The sequence below is a fragment of the Mya arenaria genome, chromosome 11, assembly GCF_026914265.1.
Source record: "Mya arenaria isolate MELC-2E11 chromosome 11, ASM2691426v1".
NCBI classification, from domain to species: Eukaryota; Metazoa; Mollusca; class Bivalvia; order Myida; family Myidae; genus Mya; species Mya arenaria.
The window spans coordinates 45,205,652-45,225,262 of record NC_069132.1 but is presented as its reverse complement, the minus strand read 5'-3'; the positions used below and the strand labels follow the sequence as shown (position 1 = coordinate 45,225,262).

The 19,611-nt window shown below is 32.7% G+C and overlaps 1 protein-coding gene across 9 annotated transcripts in view; it reads right to left on the bottom strand.

Moving 5' to 3' along the window:
• Window positions 1-19,591, bottom strand: part of LOC128207422 (protein enabled homolog) — a 44,728-nt gene extending 25,137 nt beyond the window's left edge. For 2 of the 9 annotated variants that reach the window (XM_052910318.1, XM_052910321.1), the window contains exon 1: window positions 6,408-6,724. In XM_052910318.1, the coding sequence (XP_052766278.1) occupies window positions 6,408-6,493 (86 nt within the window). In that variant the 5' untranslated portion in view covers window positions 6,494-6,724. Of the gene's footprint in view, window positions 1-1,470; window positions 1,673-6,407; window positions 6,729-11,023; window positions 11,145-19,390 lie in introns of those variants that run through there. The other 7 variants (XM_052910325.1, XM_052910322.1, XM_052910317.1 and 4 more) reach the window with 7 other exon arrangements.
• Window positions 19,592-19,611: the final 20 nt, after the last annotated feature.

Genomic DNA, 19,611 nt, shown 5'->3' with positions numbered 1-19,611 from the left:
TTATTGATACACAGTTTACGTCCAATACGAGGTTTTGCCTGAAAATTAACAATCTTTAACCTTACAATCTTTATTGAAAAGGTATCCTGACTCTCGCCTTTTAAACTGAATCAGCCAGTTGGACTCTTGGATGCAAAGGCTATATTGTGAACAGTACTGATTTTCTTTTGTTGTGACACAGCTTCAGTACTTGACCAAATTTCAGTCAATTTAACTTTGTCTGTTTTTATCCTTTTCCGATCAAAATCACGTCACAACTGAATGTATCTTATTTCTTTCTTAACCTCAATGTAACAAGTGAACTCCTCAACATGTAATTATGTGGTTTACCAATTTGGTTCAAGCTTAAGTACATATAAAAATACATGTACTAGGCCAAAAACTTTTGGTTGTTTTCCCTGCCACAATCAACCCTACAAAAAAATTCTTGACCCAAAATGACCCTTTGGCCAAAAATGATAACGCTTTTTTTTTTTAAATAAACTTGTTTTGGTCTTCTTGAGCTAAATTTTGATGGCCAATTTAATTTGTGTTTATCCATTGACATCATGACGTAATGCCAGATTTACTGGTTGTTTGATAACCCTGGACAAAAGAAGCACATGGCTATACTTTAAATTAACAGAGAAGATAATCATCAACTTTGTAAGCACATGGGTCTTGGGGCTTGAAAAACGCTTTGCATTGTAAGGAGTTGTGTAGGCACCCGTATGGGTCTTTGCATCGTAAGGTACCAGTAGGCACGTGTTTGGGCGCTTCAAAACGCTTTGCATCATTAGCAACTGTGTAGGCACGCACCATGGCGCTTGAAAAATGCTTTGCATCATAAGTAATTGTTTAGGCACGTGTTTGGGCACTGGAAAAACTCTTTGCATCGTTAGGTATTGAAAGGTACGCGTCTTGGCACTTGAATAACTCTTTGCATCGTATGGTATTGGTACATGTAGGTACGTGTCTTGGCACTTGAAAAACTCTTTGCAGCGTAAGGTGTTGGTAGGTACGCTTCTTGGCGCTTGAAAAACTCTTTGCACCGTAAGCAATTGTTTAGGCATGCGTCTGGGCGCTTGAAAAACTAAAAATTGCAAATGCAAACATTTGGCACTCAATGGGTGTCACCAAAAATATTTACAAATAAATAATATTTTACCTACCATACCCTACCCACCAACCGAACTCATTTTACACAGCGTGAGGAGAAACAAACAATATTTTACTATTGGCCCTAATGACTGTAACTTATCAACGTTTGTTCTTTGAAGGCATCATTTAACAGTTGCACTGACAGACATGTATTTAAAAACATACCAAAAGTATTTTCAATAATATACAGCAATAGAGATTCATGTATTAAGTGCATTTTTTTTAGCTCAAATGACAAAAAACGCACTGAAATTGCAGACACTTGATCAGTATTCATTGTTCAGGAATAATATCGCAATACAGATAAAAAAACACATTTCAAGAACTTACTCTGCCATCCTAGACCTTTCAATTATCCAGTCTGAAATTTTAGCATCTACCACATGAAATTGTATCCAACATAACAAAAACAATCTGTGAAAATCCTATCAAGCAATTCAGTAACACTAATCTTTGGAACATCAAATTCATGCAAAATCAAACAAATCCTGTTTTGATTGTGAGCAATTTATCAAGTGATAAAACTTCATAATTTAATTGCCCTATGAAGTAAACGTATTAGCTTCCTGTATCTTTTTGCACTTCTGTTGTTAACAGTAATAACACTGGTACAACCGGAAGAAATGTTGTAACTACTTTTTAAAGTTTCAAATTTTCATTTTTCTGGCAGGCAGATTAAATAGGTCAGGTCAGATAGCAAAACAATCAATTTAAAGATGCACTCCTACTCCCAATAAGATGTACCACAATTAATACAATTGTTTTAATTTACTGAAAAGATGAATAAATATCACAAACAATGCTTCTTATGATGGATACCGTGTTAATTTGAAAGAAATGTGCAGAAAACATGGTATTTCTATCTAATGAGACACAGTAAATCTTAAAGCACTCACCAGTCATTTAATATTTGTGTGTTTTCAGCTATTAAATATACGGTTACAATCTTGTTATCAGTAATTAATGTTTTCCATATATGCATTATTTAGTAAGTAGTTAAAGGTTTATCACTTAAAATTTATGTTTGTTATACATGTGTATGTATTGATTTTGAATAAGGGTCATTTTAATGATGATAATATGAACCCAAAGCAATGCACAAGAAATAAAGTTTCTGTCCATATGCAGTAAATATTGGTAAATATATTAGTACATGTACTTTCTCACCCGGATGACGGGTATCAGGAAGTTCAAGTCTCTTGACAATCTTACGATTATTGTCCAGCTATTATCTTAAAAATCAAATAAATTGCTACTTTAAGGTGTTTTCATTTTTGTATACACTATATAAGCTTTATATCAGTGCAATTAAACAATTAAGGAAATTGATGAATTTAAGGAAAAGTTACAATTTTAATTAAAGATGCTTCTGTAATATTTCCCCTAGTTTCTGACTAATAAATACACGGTAAGTGCCACAATTATGCTATAAGATATAAAACTATTAACAGAGGCATCTATCTAACTAAAGTGTGTTAAATGGTAATATGTGTTTTTTAGAACACTTCCTTTAATTGCCTACAAGTGTTTTATAAAACGTTAGAGGTTGCATAACACCACTTGTATGTGTTCATGAAAGCTACTAATTCATGTGAAATAAAATAATTGAGTTTAAGACTGTTTTGATTTTTTTTCTATCAAGTTCTACATGGAGGCTAGCTTAAACTAGTATAAATCATATTCTTAGTGCTATCATACATGCCAAACTGAACATGTACAACGTACACAAGTTTAGACGACAAAGTGCACAAAAAGTAGCCTGCATGAACATGTACCTGCTTTCAAGCAGCGTTTTGCAACCGCCTCATATATATATAAATGATATCGTGCTCACTATCAAAATGTCCTATACAGCAACACAGGACATTTAAGAGATTTATCAGTAATAAGGACCTTGCAGTGATTAGATTAATCCATCATCTGGCCTATGAATACCGGATCAATATATTCCCTGAAGCTCAATTTTGACAAGGAAACAGGTCTGATCGAGGATACATGTTTGATCAGCCAAAAATATTTCCTTATTAAGAATGGCAGAATTTGGCACTTGATGTATATTTGATTCAAGACAGCAATTCTCCACAACACATGCATTTGTGAATAGTTTGAAAATCATTATTTTCAAGTAAATAAGAAAACAAATTGGAACTTTAAAACTAAAGATGTAGGGACACTAATACTTTATTATAATATCATTTATTTCTCAAAAAGGAGGGGGAGGGCAAATTTGCCACCTTAGGTAAATCTTGTCACAAAAACATGATATCAGAAGCTTCTATTAGCAAGATTCTGTTGAATTCTCTCACTCAAATAAAGTGCCAACATTTTTTTAGCAAATACTGCATGCTTCAAAAAAAAAAATCCCACAAAAAACGAAAACATTGTTCTGTTCTTTCACACACAAAAAAAACCCGTTGCTTGAACGACAATAATAAACTATTATTTCTAATAAGCATTGCCTCTGAATATGTTGAAATATATTGGAATGATTCCTTAAATCTTAAAAAACTAAACATTGCTCTGTAAATCAAAATCTCGGCATCATGAATCAGCGGGTTGCTATCTAAAAGCAGACATCTAGAGAATCTTTAGACACTCTTGATTAGAGCTTTCTTTTCCAAGCATTTATATTGCAAGAAATGCCAAAAAAACATTACTTTCCTCCAAAAAAATCTAAATCAGAGTTCAATACAAAATGTGAAACCTCAGACAGTGGGATTACTAAATACTTTAGATATATACTCATGTTATATAGATGAAATGTTTTCCGAACATATCAGTTCAGTTATAAGCCGGAATTACATTTCCAGAAATAACTACAATTGATCATGTAGTGTTTTCTCATAACGATGATTTGATGGGTATTTTTTTTTTAAATTGTGATTACTCTTGGTCCAAATGCAAATTAAGAGACAAAACTACCAATCCCCAGATACAGTTCACTTTAGACAGAGTATAATGAGTTAAGTTTATATAATTAAAGGGACTAGACACCAGATAATGCAACTGCAAGAAAAAAAAGAAAATTGTCTGAAACTTACATAAAATTGCTATCATTTTGTACAAACGCATTGAATCTTACTTACCGGTATTGATGTATCACATCGCTTATGACACATTAGTATCTTATAGCAGTTTTTGCGTAATTTTAGAATTTAAAACTTACTAGGTTTGTCTACCATTTTTTGATGTAAATCCAACTTAATTTAAAAATAGTGTTGGTATATGTATCTGTACTAATCATGTGACTTTCACATGCTAAATATACGAACAAATATGAACTGGGAAACCATTATGAGCCATTTTTACATGAATAAACAGCTGAGACAGTGACAAAATATTATTTTAATCATGAAAGATGATGCATAATCGGCCTCATACTGGATCATAATCACAATTCTAGACTCGTTTTGTGAAAATAATGCATTTGCCGATTTAAGGCCCTTCAGAGATAAAGTGGGCGAGGAAAGGCCTGAAAGAATAAATTGAATTAAAAACTGTTTTTGTTTTTTGTTTCATTTTGAGGGACATTATTTTTCGAAAGTAAATCCTACATTTTTGCGACATGTTTTGGCGAACTCACAAACTGAGCAAATTTTGCAAAGTCCTTATTTAGTTTTAATATTATGAAAAAGCTGACAATATGAATGTGTTTTTTTTGGCAAAAAACTTCCTTTATAAGTAGACTAGATTACAATTTTAGAAGTAACCACTCTTATCTTGAATCTGTAGATGCATTACCGACGCATTGTGTTCCTGTAAGTTAGCACAAGGAACATTTTTACTGTCACATAATATAGTTTAAGCATTGTATTAAAAAATAAAAAAAGTTTGGTTTATTTGTATTCAATACATGCAGTCATGTTTAATTTACTGAGAAAAATATACACTGTTGTCAGCTCACAAAATTGCGATCTTTTTTATGACCAATTATGAATGATGAAAAATATCAACCATTTATTATTATATACAACTGAACCATTGTGAGAAACTTTCCCATGAAAAGCGAATGGTGCATTGCACATCTCATGGGTGTCATTATGATGGATTGAAGCAATTTTCTGGTCAAAATTCATCCATGCACCCCAAAACAGCAATAAATGTCATAAAATGTCATTGTTTTTGTTTACATTATCGGGTTGATTTTGGGTTCAAAATAGCAGCTCTCAATAACAATAACTATCAATATGTCTATCAATCATGAACAGATCATCATTCTTTCATTTTGTTCCGGATATTATGCTCTTTCATTTTTAAATTGGTTAAAGTGAATTTGGTAATATTATTGAAAATCAAAGGACAAAACTCTAAAACTAATTCCTTGATACCGCTTTTGATGAAAATCAGTAAAAAAAATATGCCCACAAACGTTGTAACTAAATTTAGGATAAATTGGATAAGAAAATGCTGAAGTTATTTTGACAATTGATTGAATTGAAGGGCCATTACTAGAGAGTGAATATTGCAATTTTGATTTACATGTAACTCAATTGAGATAATATGGCCATAAATGTTGTAACCAAATTTGGTAAAGATTGCATAAAAAATGCATAAGTTAGAGAGCAGACAAAGTGAATATGGTCTAAATTTTACAATTCAAGGTCCATAACTCTGCAGTTACTAGTGTGATCTGACTTTTGATCAAAATCCGTAGGGATAATGTCAATTAGCATTGTAATCAAGTTTGGTAAAGATTGGATAACACGGAACAAAGACAAATGGAAATAGCTACACATTTCTGATTTATCATTATGAAAATGTGTACTAAATTCCATCCTATTCAATTACGGCCAAACTTTTTGCAGTTTTTGCCTTTCAATGACATCATCGCAGCCACCAAAGATGATGATAGCAACGCTATAACAATGCATCAACATTTATTCCTTTAAAAATTGGTTGGCTATACCTTTTCATAAGATACATATTTACAATTTAACATGCAACAATGAACAAGAAATCTAAGAGTGAAAGAATGACAAGGGGAGGTAACAATGGAGAATGTTGCTAATTTTATTTAATTCCTTTCAGTAGTTTAAGGGAAATAATGAGGACAATATTTAGGTACAAATTCTAAAAAAAAATTACGCTATATCATAATGCTTCAAATGTTTGCTGCCTGATACAATGTGCCCTGTGTTCGATGTTTTTTAATGTAAAAAAAATAATTCTTAAACAAAGAGGAGATAACATTGCAACAATGGATCCCCATTGTCCAAGATATAATGATATCTCATCAGGTGACATTCAATGGGAGACATAATTATTACCCATAAGGTGATGTGTAAGGATCCTCCTCCTCATAATACCCTCCATAATCATCGATTCCAGCGTACATCGTTTCAGATAACATCATGTTATAGTTCTAAATTTCCTCGTAAAAAACCACCACTTTTTAGGTCAGTACAAAAGAATATATAAAATTTCAGCATATAATACTCAATAATATGTCACATCCAATTTTCTTTCACTTGATTATCACTATTTTATCAGTACCTATCCTGTAACATCTTCAAGCACAGTGAATAACCTCATTAGCACTTATCTAATATCTTTACAATGTTTACAATTTGCACACAAAATAGCCTTTCAGAAAACATATATGAACACCTATAACCAAAAAGGCATTCAAAGTCATCACCATCAATTACTATTTAACTTCCACATCCGAAAGTAATCACATACTATGATACATCATCTTAAAAACAAAGTTCATCCGCCAAGCTTGAATGAAAATGAATATGAACATTTTAACCCCTTTGTTGTCCTAAACAATGCATATGCCACAGTAAGCAACTCATTGTTTCTGACCTACATTTATATCTAGGGACTTCAGGACAATTCAACTGAGTCATTTGTCATCATACTATAATATGACCACAGTCACTTGTTGACTACTTGACACCGTGACTTTGTTAAAAGACCATCAGTGCTTGAAACAGAAGCAACCAGAAAGTACTCAAATCAGAACAAAAAGGCACTAAATCAAACAAAATAAGCACATAAATTTTTAAAACAAAAAAACACTTAATCCAAAACAAAAAATCACTGAATCTAAAACAAAAAGCTTTGAATCTTAAACAAAAAGCACTGAATCACTTAAACAATAAGAACTGAATTGTGCTTAATCAAAATCAAAATGCCTAAATCCAAAACAATAAGCACTGAATCCAAAACAATAACCACTGAATCCAAACATTAAGTCAAATTTCAGGGTAGTTCCAACCTGAACTCCAGCAACATCCATACAAAATCAGCAATTTAAGAAATATATCAAATGATTTAAAAATGAACACTCTGAGTAACATATTTCCTGGCAAAGTCTTATCTAGTGGCTTATCAGATAAACCAGAGATCCAACAACTTTACAAATTTATCACTTTCTTCTCAAAAATGAAACGAATATTACTACAAACTGTCCTTTTTTCACAGAATGCTTCAACAAATTCTCTTAAATTCTAATCCTGGTAAATCATTCAAAGAATGATGTTTTTGTCCATTGGTAAGTCACCAGAGCTTAATAATTATATAACTCATGTTTTTATGTAAGGCCAAAAAAAAAGTTCTTTGTTTCCCACTAACATCTCAAAAAATAGGGTTGGTAGGTTTTAATAAGGTAGGCATTTTATTTTTTTGGGATTCTGTACCAAACCAACCTTTATCTGGGTGTATCATTATTGTAGAAAATATATATAAATAAAATGGTCAAATTCATTATCACTAAAAAATTGCTCATTTGATGGGAAATTACGAAAAAAAGTCTTAACTACATCAAAAGAAAAATGCAACGGTTGGGAGGAAAAAAATAGGGTCGGCTGGGTTAGTGTAAATAAAATCTACCATATTTTTTCATGCCTAAACACCAGTGAGGCTTATGCCATAACATGAATGTAACACTTCCTTAGGCCACGGCAAATTATTGTTTTGTATTATTGGCGGTTTTGTTAGAAAATGAAAAAAAAAATTGACAAATCCTGTTTTTCAACCCCAAATCAGAAAAAAAAATTGTAAAAATGTATTATTGTTAAGTCATGCTGCATTAAATCACTCAAATAAGTTATTTCTGTGTCAACTATAACTCCTGAATGAGGTATGCAAATCTAATATTTTATGGGATCAATGGTTTTTCAGCCCTTTTTGGGTCCAAAATTCAGCCCCATTCCCTTCTTGAAAAATAATATGATTTTTTACCCAGGTGAAAAAAATCCCCTTCAATTTTTATTTTTTTGAAGAATATTTGTTGGCCTCTTAAAATTAAGCCAATGCAGCAATATAGTGCCATTCATGAATACGTTGATAGGTTTGTGGAAAAAAAGATTTGAAAACAAATTGAATTTTATATGAATCATAAGTACTTTTCTCCTTTTTGTCACAACGATACTATTTTTCAGCATATTGTGCTGATTTTCAAAGGACCTAGCCACCTGTCCCTAGAAAAGTTGAAAAAACAAGAGGCACATCAGTGCCTGTGCTCCACTGGCCAAAAGGTTCAAGCAAAGACCACCTAACGAACATTTTCGTCAAGTTTCATAGAAATACAATCATCAATTTTTGAGGAGAAGTTATTTAAAAAAATTTTTTACTTTAATAGCTCTGGCTGCCATGTTGTGCAGTGAAAATGATTTGGGCAATTTGAGTAAAGGAGCACCAAACAAACATTTCTGTCAAGTTTTATCGAAAAAAGTTCATCGGTTTCGACGACAAGTCGTATAAAGTTTTTTTTTATTTTTTAGCTCTGGCAGCCATGGTGTGCAGTGGACTGGAACCATTTAACAAATTTTGGTTAATGACCACCCAAGGAACATTTCTGTCAAGTTTCATCAAAATCTGATCATCGGTTAACATTTAATCTGAATAGATTATGAAGCAAATATCTGACCTGAACAAGAACTGACGAGATAGAATCGACTTGGTGTTTCACTTACACTTTTCGGCCATTTAAGTTACTAAAAATAGCTGTTTCATAAACTTTCAGAATGTCACTTAAACGAAAATTAATGTTCAGTCTATATATACTTTCCTATGTATAAATGTAAGGTTTTTAAATTGATCTTTTTGTGAGAACTTTATGCTTATATGTTTACTCATAAATTATTATTGTTTAAATTATTTAAAGATGCTATACGTGAAAAATTAAGACATTATTTTTTTTTCTATTAAAGGGAGGTAATTCAGTAGTAAAATGTAATCAAAGCTATTAAAGCATGGCATTTCTTTTCTAACCATGTTGATATTATTACAGTCTATTCAAACAAGATGCCTTTTGTTTTTACATAGTACCCATAGGTTCTGAAAAACAAGGAGCACTATTCCCAACAGAAGGATGTCACTCCCTATCACTGCATGAGCATCACAATAAAGAAATGTTTACTCAAACTGCAAGCTGCTCAATTGAAATAGGTATTTACCTCAAGCATACAGTTTTATAATGTGGCAAAATAGTCGGACTACTAGATTGTCATTCGGACTAGTAAAATATGCCATTATGCTAGTCCAACTGGCTAGTAGGTTAAAATGTTTTTCGTGAAGACTGCGGACGAGAAGTCCTTAAAGGTTTTTCTATTTTTAACTCTCGCAGCCATGTTGTGCAGCGGACCGGAACCATTTGGGCAATTTTGGTTAAAGGGCATCCCGATGAACATTTATGTAAAGTTTCATCAAAATCTGATAATCGGTTTCTGAGAAGATGTAGTTTAACGTTTTTTTCTATTCTTAGCTCTGGTGCCCATGTTGTGCAGCAGACCAGAACTGTTTGGGCTATTTTGGTTAAGGACTACCCAAGTAACATTTCTGTCAAGTTTCATTGCAATACGATCATCGGTTTCTGAGAAGAAGTCGTTTAAAGGTTTTTCTATTTTTACCTCTGGGGGCCATCTTGTGCAGTGGACCGAAACCATTGAAGCAAATTTGATAAAGGACCATCCAAGGAACATTTCTGTTAAGTTTCATCAAAATCTGATCATCGGTTTCTGAGAAGATGTTCTTTAAAGGTTTTTCTATTTTTTTGCCCTGGCAGCCATGTTGTGCAGCGGACCGGAACCATTTGAGCAATTTTGGTTAAGGACCACCCAAGGAACAATTCTGTCAAGTTTCATCAAAATCTGCCTATCCGTTTCAGAGGAGATGTCGTTTAAAGATTTTGCTATTTTTAGCTGTGGCGGCCATATTGTGCAATGGACCAGAACCATTTGAGCAATTTTAATAAAGGACCACCCAAGGAACATTACTGTCAAGTTTCATCAAAATCTGCCGAACCGTTTCAGAGATGATGTCATATAAAGATTTTGCTATTTTTAGCTCTGGCGGCCATATTGTGCGATGGACCGGAACCATTTGAGCAATTTTGGTAAAGGACCACCAAAGGAACATTCCTGTGAAGTTTTGTCAAAATCCGCTTATCAGTTTCAGAGGAGATGTCGTTTAAAGTACAAGTTTACGCACGCACGCACGCACGCACTCACGACGGACAATCTGTGACGACATAAGCTCCATGGCCTTCGGCCAGTGGAGCTAAAAAACACTGGGGAAGTTTTCTTTTACTTACACATGTTATCGTTCATGATTATCATGCTAAGTAGGAAGTAAATGGTTTTGCTCCCTCTCAATCCTTTTTCTAAGCAAAAATGCAACTTGTATTTTTATTTTTATTGAGCTTTTTCGCTACAATTTTTCTAAACCAAAATCTGCAGAAGAAAACCCATTAAATTAGTGTTGCCTTAGATACAAACTTATTCATGTGTAAAGCAGAAGTTCCCACATGAGTCAATGAAGCCTGTAAGATGAGAGATATTGAAGTCTCTGCTTAACTTTTTAATGCATTCTTGATTGGCTTCTAAATAAGCAAGAAACAGCAAAAGGCTTATCAGCAAAGAACATTAAGGGTTACCTTGACATCATCGTGTGCCAGTCCAAAATAATGTATGTCTGGATGAATATAAATCATATAAAGAAAACTGATTTCCTCATACAAACAGTCAGCTTCAATAAATGACAAGATTCCCTTAAAGGGACACTATATAGGTTGACGCTAAAAAAAAGGATTTGATTTTAATGCATTATAATGTTTGATTCATCGGACAAAACAAAGCATATGATTTGTATACAAATAAAAAAGCATAGATTTTATTAGTGATGAAAACGTTTATCGAGTACAATCGATAAATTGTCGCTGACAAAATCGATGTCGATTATTTTACCTTCGGTATCTTTTTGTAATGCGGTAACTTACATGTACTTGATGCTGTGTGCAGCATTTTGCATCTGATAAATGCGTTTTCTTGATATGTTCGTTCGTGAAGTTATTAAAGTCATTACAAGTTCATGGACATTTATTAACTGCTCCAATATAAAGCATGACTATAGTATCACACTTAGTGACGCCAGGTTCAACAATTTAAATGACTATGATGATACTATGTATTAAGAATGTATTTCTAAATTATATTATGAACTTTGGATTATGGTCCGATAGTAAATTGAAATGCTTGGTTCAATTCGATTTGATTATTGATAGCAAATGGAGTCCGATTTTCAAACACTAGATTTAATAAATTTAAATCCATTGCCATGTGACCACAAAGTTCCCAGTTAAATTAAATGGCAATAAAATATTACCCGGTACTAATATTTTTTTTATCTGTTTACAATTCATGTGCTTCGGGTTTTGTTATCATTAAAGCCAAATAAGTTAAACACGAAAATGCATTAAAATTTAAAAAATAATCATTTTGAATCAACCCATATTGTACCCCTTTAATTTTAAGCTGTGTATGAGTTATTGTTCAAGGAAGCAATTTCACTTTTTCCACTGAACAATATGACATATCTATGACAAAAAAAAGCAAAAATGAAATTGGAAACTTCATGAGAAATTTATTGAAGTGAAATGCATATGAAAAGTACATGTAAATGTTGAATTTATATAAGACACTTATATTATAAACAAAGCAAATGTGAATTAGACTTGTATTTTTTTATTGAAAAAAAATGCAAAAAGATTAAAATAAATATTGGAACAAGTTCTACTTTAAAAAAATTAATCATTGACATGATTTGATAGACACAAATTAAGTTGCTGACATAAATTTGTATACATGTACACTTGAACCCCACTGGCTTCAACTCGTTTGGCTCAAATTGCTTGTTGGCTCGATCTGGAACCATTTCATTATACTGAAGGAAAGAATTCCCGGTTTGCTCGAATTTTCCGAGGCTTGAGGTATTTTCACTGGTCCCTAGGAGTTCGAGCCAAGGGAGTTTGCCTGCATATAATAAGCAACTTCTTTTTGCAAAAAGATATGAATATACCCTACTTCTTTGATGCTAACATTCATGCATTAATGTGATTATATCACTGGAATGCTTCAAATCCTCATGTTATGCAACAACAGGTTTAAAAATCTTAACCATTAAAAACACCATATGTTCCCCATCTTGATATGTTGGAATTATTTTATTTCTCTCTGAAGCAGGAAGAGTACAGCAGATAGACAGAGTGCATTGAATGAATTCTGTCAGACTTTCAAACTTTAGTAAAACATACACAACAGGACCCCAATCTCTCCAACTATCTGCAGTCTGCATGTATATTTTTCTCCTTTAAAAAGTTTGGAGACTTTTTTAAAGAAATTATTTTAAAGAAAATCATGATAAACAGTGGTCTGATAAACAGTGGTCAATATTATCACAAGCCCGCAAGCAATGCACTGGTAAAATTCTTTCCTGGCATGCACAAATTCTGGGGTTTATACAGGAGGGCTTGTTTAAAAATGTAATGCCAAGCAGTAGTATATGAATTCGGGCTTGACCATCCAAAAGACTAATTTTGATGACTGGATAATTATATAATATTTTTGTAAAATATAGTTTTAGCCAGTAATTTGGCTACATGGATTGTTATATATAAACCTGTTTAAGTGTTACACTCATGGTATTTCAAGAAGCTACATTGTAGCTGCTGGGGTCAGAAAACTTGCATTACAGTGTTAACATATCGAATTGTTAATCTCATCATTCAGCCATGAAACAATTTATCAGTGTGGAATTATTTATTGTATTACATTGTTTTGTAAGTTGCTGGTCAAAAATGCTGAATATAGTAGCATTTAATCCCATATTTGTGTGAACTTCCTTAGTTTGGGGAAAACAATGAATTACTTACTAAAAAAAGAGTTAACTGCTTTAAGTTCCTTTGGTAACACAGGTAATCTAGTCATGAAACATCGTGAGGGCTGACTGGTTTACAATACAGGGTCCGGCTATATGGCTTAAACTCAGAGGAAGTTTAATGATGCACAGATTTAAGGTTCAAAAAAGTCCATAACTTGAAAATAAAATCAGACAGGTCTGAGGTGTTTCATCAAGATTTCGTAACTAGGAGAGATTTCCAACAGTAGTACTCCAGTGTTAAAAACCTCTCTTTAGGCCTAAAAAAACAAACAAAAAATAGGCTCCGACCCTACCGTTTTTTAATTTAACACCATTCCCCAATAATGACAATAATGTTCTTAAATAAAACCGAACAAAAGAAAGACAAGCCTGCCTATACCCTACCTGTTTTTTAAAGGAATGTAACACTAGCCAAACCATTTCATAGTTTGAAGGGGGTATATTGGAATCACCCTGTGGTCGGTCGGACGGTCGGTCCGTCTGTTGCAATTTACCTTGTCCGGAGCATAACTTAAAAACTACTGGATGGATTTGAATTAAACTTCATACAATGATAGAGCATAATGAGAGGAAGTGTAGTGTACAATAACCATATAACTCTATTCTTGCTTTTTACTGAGTTATTGCCCTTTGTTACTTGTTTTTGTCCAGAGTATAACTTGAAAAGTACTGGATGGAATTTATTTAAACTTCATACAATGGTAAAGCACAATGAGAGGAAGTGCAGTGCCCAAGAACCATAACTCTATTTCAGCTTATTACAGAGTTACTGCCCTTTGTTACTTTTTTCTTGTCCGGAGCATAACTTGAAAACTATTGGATGGAATTTTATTTTTTATTTTAATAAAACTTCATTCAGTGATAGATCATAATGAGAGGGAGTGCAGTGCACAGGAACCGCAGGTCTATTTAAGCTAATTACAGAGTTACTTCCCTTTGTTCCTTTTTCTTGTCCGGAGCATAACTTGAAAACTATATTGGATGGAATTTAATTTATGAAATTTCATACAGTGATAGATCATAATGAGAGGGAGTGCAGTGTACAGGAACAGCATTTCTATTTCAGCTAATTGCAGAGTTACTGCCCTTTGTTACTTTTTTCTTGTCCGGAGCATAACTTGAAAAGTATTGGATGGAATTTAATAAAACTTCATACAGTGATAGATCATAATGAGAGGGAGTGCAGTGTACAGGAGCCGCAATTCTATTTCAGCTAATTACAGAGTTACTGCCCTTTGTTACTTTTTCTTGTCCGGAGTATAACTTGAAACTATTGGATGGAATTACATGTAAATAAATCTTCATACAGTGATAGATCATAATGAGAGTAAGTGTAGTGTACAGGAACCGCAATTCTACTTCAGCCAATTACAGAGTTATTGCCCTTTGTTACTTTTTTCTTGTCCGGAGCATAACTTGAAAACTACCGGATGGAATGTAATAAAACTTGATACAATGGTACAGCACAATGAGGAGTTCAGTGTACATGAAGAACTACACTATGTTAGCAAATTACAGAGTTATTGTCTTTTTCTGTGTTGTTTTTTTTGTCAAATTTTTGTCCGGACAGTAACTTGAAAACTACTAGATGGAATAGCACAAAACTTCATACAATGATAAATCATAATGAGAGGCGGCGTTCGGGGGTATTAATCCCCTTCAGTGATAACTCTAGTTGGCCTTGGAATATGTAAGCCCCTCTAGGATGTAATCCCTCCCTGCCCCCTTTCTCTGTGTCAGGAAAATGCCATATACATGTAATAGATTTTTCTTCTCTGGCAAAAAAAGTTTATATGTACATGTACATTGTACCCAGGCTTTCTCATGAACATTATGAACATTTAAACATGCGTGCAAACAGATTAAATAATTACCTATGTTTTCTTTCTTTTTCTTCCTTATCCATATAAATCTCTACTTTAATCCACCATCAATTATAAGAAAGCAAGTATTTTCCCATAGAAAACACATTTCTGCAATAGCATTCCCAGAATCACGAGAAGACACCACAATTTTTTGCTTCAAATAATAGCACCGCTAAGCTCCTATAAACATTGGCATTAAATCAACATTTCCTAATAAAAATGGCGTCTAGACCGGCACACTAGCCTCCAATGGCCACTGATGATTTCTGACAATTATTGATGAGAAAGAACTTTATTAGCTTACTGTCAGCTATAACATTTTCCTAAATTGCCGAATTTGGGCCTCCTAGATTTCTGTCTTGTGGTACCGTTGATACGTCTTGGAATTGGACAAGCTCTTATCTTGAGACTTCGGAGATAATTTGCGCACCTGCAGTGGGCTATAATTAGCAAAAGCCAGGAAGCCCTTCACTGGTAAAATGCTTTCCAGGTTTGCTCTAATTCTGGATTTTACATAGCTAGGATTAATTAACAATTTGGCTGCCAAGCTCAAGCCTAAGAAATTGTCTAACATCAATTACAGTATTGGTATAAAATGTTAATAATATCCCAAAGAACATATTACATGTAACAATGTGGTATATAAAAAAATGTTTGCTCAATAAATTTGCAATAAATGCAATAACATATCATTCAATTTTGGAGCAAAAAAAGTATGATGGATTATGTCTAGGTATGCAGATGCAATTTTGTAATTAAGTTTTCGTGTAAGACCTCCAATTTGCTGCACAGTCTAAAGAACGATAACATGGTGGAAATTATAAAATATTATACAATAATAGCTAATAGCTAATGAGTTAAAGGCGGGTACTGCACCTTTTTGTTTTTTGGTATCACCCCTCTGCCCTTATGAAGACCAGAATGATTGCTTTAGTTAATCAAATATCTCTTTTGTTTTCTTTAAAGATGCACTCTTACTCCCAAACAATTATTTAATAATATTGTTTTAAAATTCAAAAAAAAATGTCAGAAAAAAATGTTTATTGTGAAGGATACTGAATTTAATTTGAAAGAAATAAGAATAAAACACTGTATTTCTACCTTATGAGACTTATTTAGTCTACAGTAAATCTTTTAGCATTCACCAATCCTTTAATATTTTAGCGCTTTCTGTTATTAAATTCACAGTTACAATCGTGTTATCAGTAGTTAATATTTTCAATATATGCATTTTAAGTAAGTAGTTTAAGGTTTATCACTCAAAATTTATATATGTTATACATGACTTGTGTTTGTATTGATTTTGAATAAGAGTGTCACTTTAAAAGTTGTTCAAAAATACATATAGACTTAATATATCTGGCAGTTAAAAGCTAAGGCTGCTCCTATTAAACACATTTCCAACATGTTTTGTCAAATGCATCATTTAATAGTTCTTCACAACCCAATACAATACAGAGATGTGATTGCTTCAATGGTCACAAAATACGCTGGAAATGGGTTCCTCCAGTAAGCTTACAAAACGGTTATCAATTTTGAGCATTTTGGACCAGTTCCAACACATTTTGATTTATTTTTTTGCAAAAACAGCAGAAATCAGCTGATTCACTGAAGATTTTAATGCCTGAATTTATACATGCCCTTTTAACCCTAAGCACCCGGTCCCTTTTCTTCAGCAATTTTTAAAACCTGGCTAAAATCCCTTATAAAGCTCCACTATTATATATCATTACAAATCAATGCTTTGTTTTTTTCCTGGCAATTTACAGTCTTTGAAACTCACACTTCTTAAAAGTCCTATATTTTAAAAACTTGCCACCTAACTTGTCATTAATACTACAATATCCAAAAATAGCAGGATTTAAATTCGAACCAAACCCAAACAGATGATCGGATATAATCGGAGTGGAGATTTCAGGGCTTCTGTTTTATAAGTCTTAAATTCTACCTCCAAAGGCAAACTTATGAAAACGTAGAGTCAATTCAATTATATGTCCATTTTTAATTACCTGAATGTCTAGTTCCATTCCCTTAGTGGTGTAGTGTTTAATCAAATAAGATATAATTACCCAGTGTCTGTTTCAGAAGCCTTGTGCTCAATAGACAATTTTATTGATTTAATGGGGCACAATACAGGTTAATGAATTTTAATTTTTTCTAATTAATTTCAATGCATTATTTTGTATCACCATTTAACTTTAATGATCAAATTTGTGTATATATATATATAAAAAGTATTAGCATTTGAATATGTGTTTTTTGTTTACTGTTATAGCTATGTGGCTACAAATTTATCAGTGAAAAATACACCAAAGTATCTTTTACATTTTTTTATCTGTACAAAAATCATACACCTCTTTTATTTTGATCATTAATTTAAATGGACTAGACACCAGATGGTCCCAAAATCTGTGACTACAGTATTTCCTCAAAACAAGCCTAGAATTATCAATAAGTACTAGTAAGAGGCCGAAAATACATAATTTTACATGTTTAATGAATATTTTGTCGCTTTCTCAGCTAAGTTTACCTGTTATAGCGAAATAAATAGCGAATAACGGTTTCACAGTTTATAGTGTTTATATTCAGCATGAGAAATTCACGTAATAAATGAAATGTATTTCAGTATTGCTCCTTACTTTATGTTCAGCTTTCCGCAAGGAAATTATGAAGGCATGACAGCAGTGTGCAAAATTAACCTCTTTACCCTGTAAGCCTATGGGTCTACAGACTTCTGACACAGGACATCTTTGTGAGCAGCATTCTACTGATACATTTTTCAAATTTTTCGCAATCTACATAACTAAAGTTTATTTGAAAAACAACAACATCCAATCTTCAATATCTCACTATATCAAAAAGAGTATTGACAGTCTAAGATATGACTTCCGTCAAAATAATTCTTTCCAAGCCGTAAAGTATTGCTTGACAAGGGAGATTACTGCATCAGATAATATCTGTACCGATAAGAAATTATCCAAAAGTCAAAAAATGATCCGAAAGTTGGTAAACAGTGATCGGCGTAAACACTCAACTATTTTTTACAGCCAGTCGGGCTATCTTAAAGGATTTTTTCCTAACCCGGGTTCTTTTTCGTTGCCTTTTATAAGTGTGATAGGAAACAATAACAGGTACAAAATTTGCTTTAATGAATAAAATATGATTTACTTTCATTCACATACCAGTATGATGTTTCTTTGCTATTGACTCGCCATAATCAATCTTGATGACAATTTGATTGATCGTGCTTTTGCTTTAGCATAGAATAGTAGCACTGTGTCTATTTTTTTATTTATCTAAGATGTCCCCGACTATCTTCTCAGATTGCAGTGGATTCAAGTTATTTGTCAATTTCTGCTTGCATCCTTCTATGATTGTAAAGCATCATATTAACACAGCAACCAACAAAAAGCTTTTATAGTTATTTATGATGAGTTCACTGTCAATTTGTTTTTTTTTTTGGTTCGCTTCCAGATAATGATCTGACATTTAAGCAAACTATGATCTTCTTTTATCATAGGTTAAACAAGTTTATCGCATTGAGTTCACTGCATTAGATGCATTGAGTTTCCATTTTATTCATTGAGTCTGTTTTAATTTACTCTTGTATTCTGTTTTTTTGTTACTATCATAGTCTTTCTATAATTCTAATTGCGTATTTATGCAAAATTAATATGCACCTTACCTGTAACTCTCATACCTAATATAGTTTTGTTTCTAGCAATATTTAATTTTGGAATTTTTTTATCGATCATTGCTGATTCGAGGGCCAAATTATAAATTTTCAACAATAATCAGTCATAGTTGTACTAATCAATAGCCCTGTCAATTAATGAAATTAATTCGCCCAATACGAACAGAGGTTCGATTTTATATATACTGTTACACTGTTAGTAGATTTTAACATTGTATGGCAAGCTGTCAATAAAGCAATGTTACCAGAAACAATGTAATATCGAACATATTATTTTCAAAAAAATATAAACAAGGAGGTATATATGCACAACTCTTAAGAGTTTTTCTTTTTAAAATAATATGTTGGCTATTTGTATGGATAGTAAGGCAATTCAGCACTTAGCACTGCAGCTCTTCAAGGGCCTGGTGAAAACCAATGTTGATCAATAATGTGATTCAATCAAAGATAAATAAATCATAAAATGACTCAACTGCTCAATCAGTCAATGAGACATTTTTTAGTCAAAGAAAGCAAATTATTTTACCTCATTTTGTCAAGACGAATCGATTTACGGGTGTTTACTATCTGGTCATACAAAAACGGTGTATATAGAAATGTTGTCTTCTAACAACACTGAGCTAACATACTAATTACTGACACAATTAAAAAATATATTTGTCTTCCGTGTTGAAAAATCTATTCGACGCCATTTTGAATTTAATGGCAGTAAATAAAACAATTTTTTATTTTAATAAACAAATATCT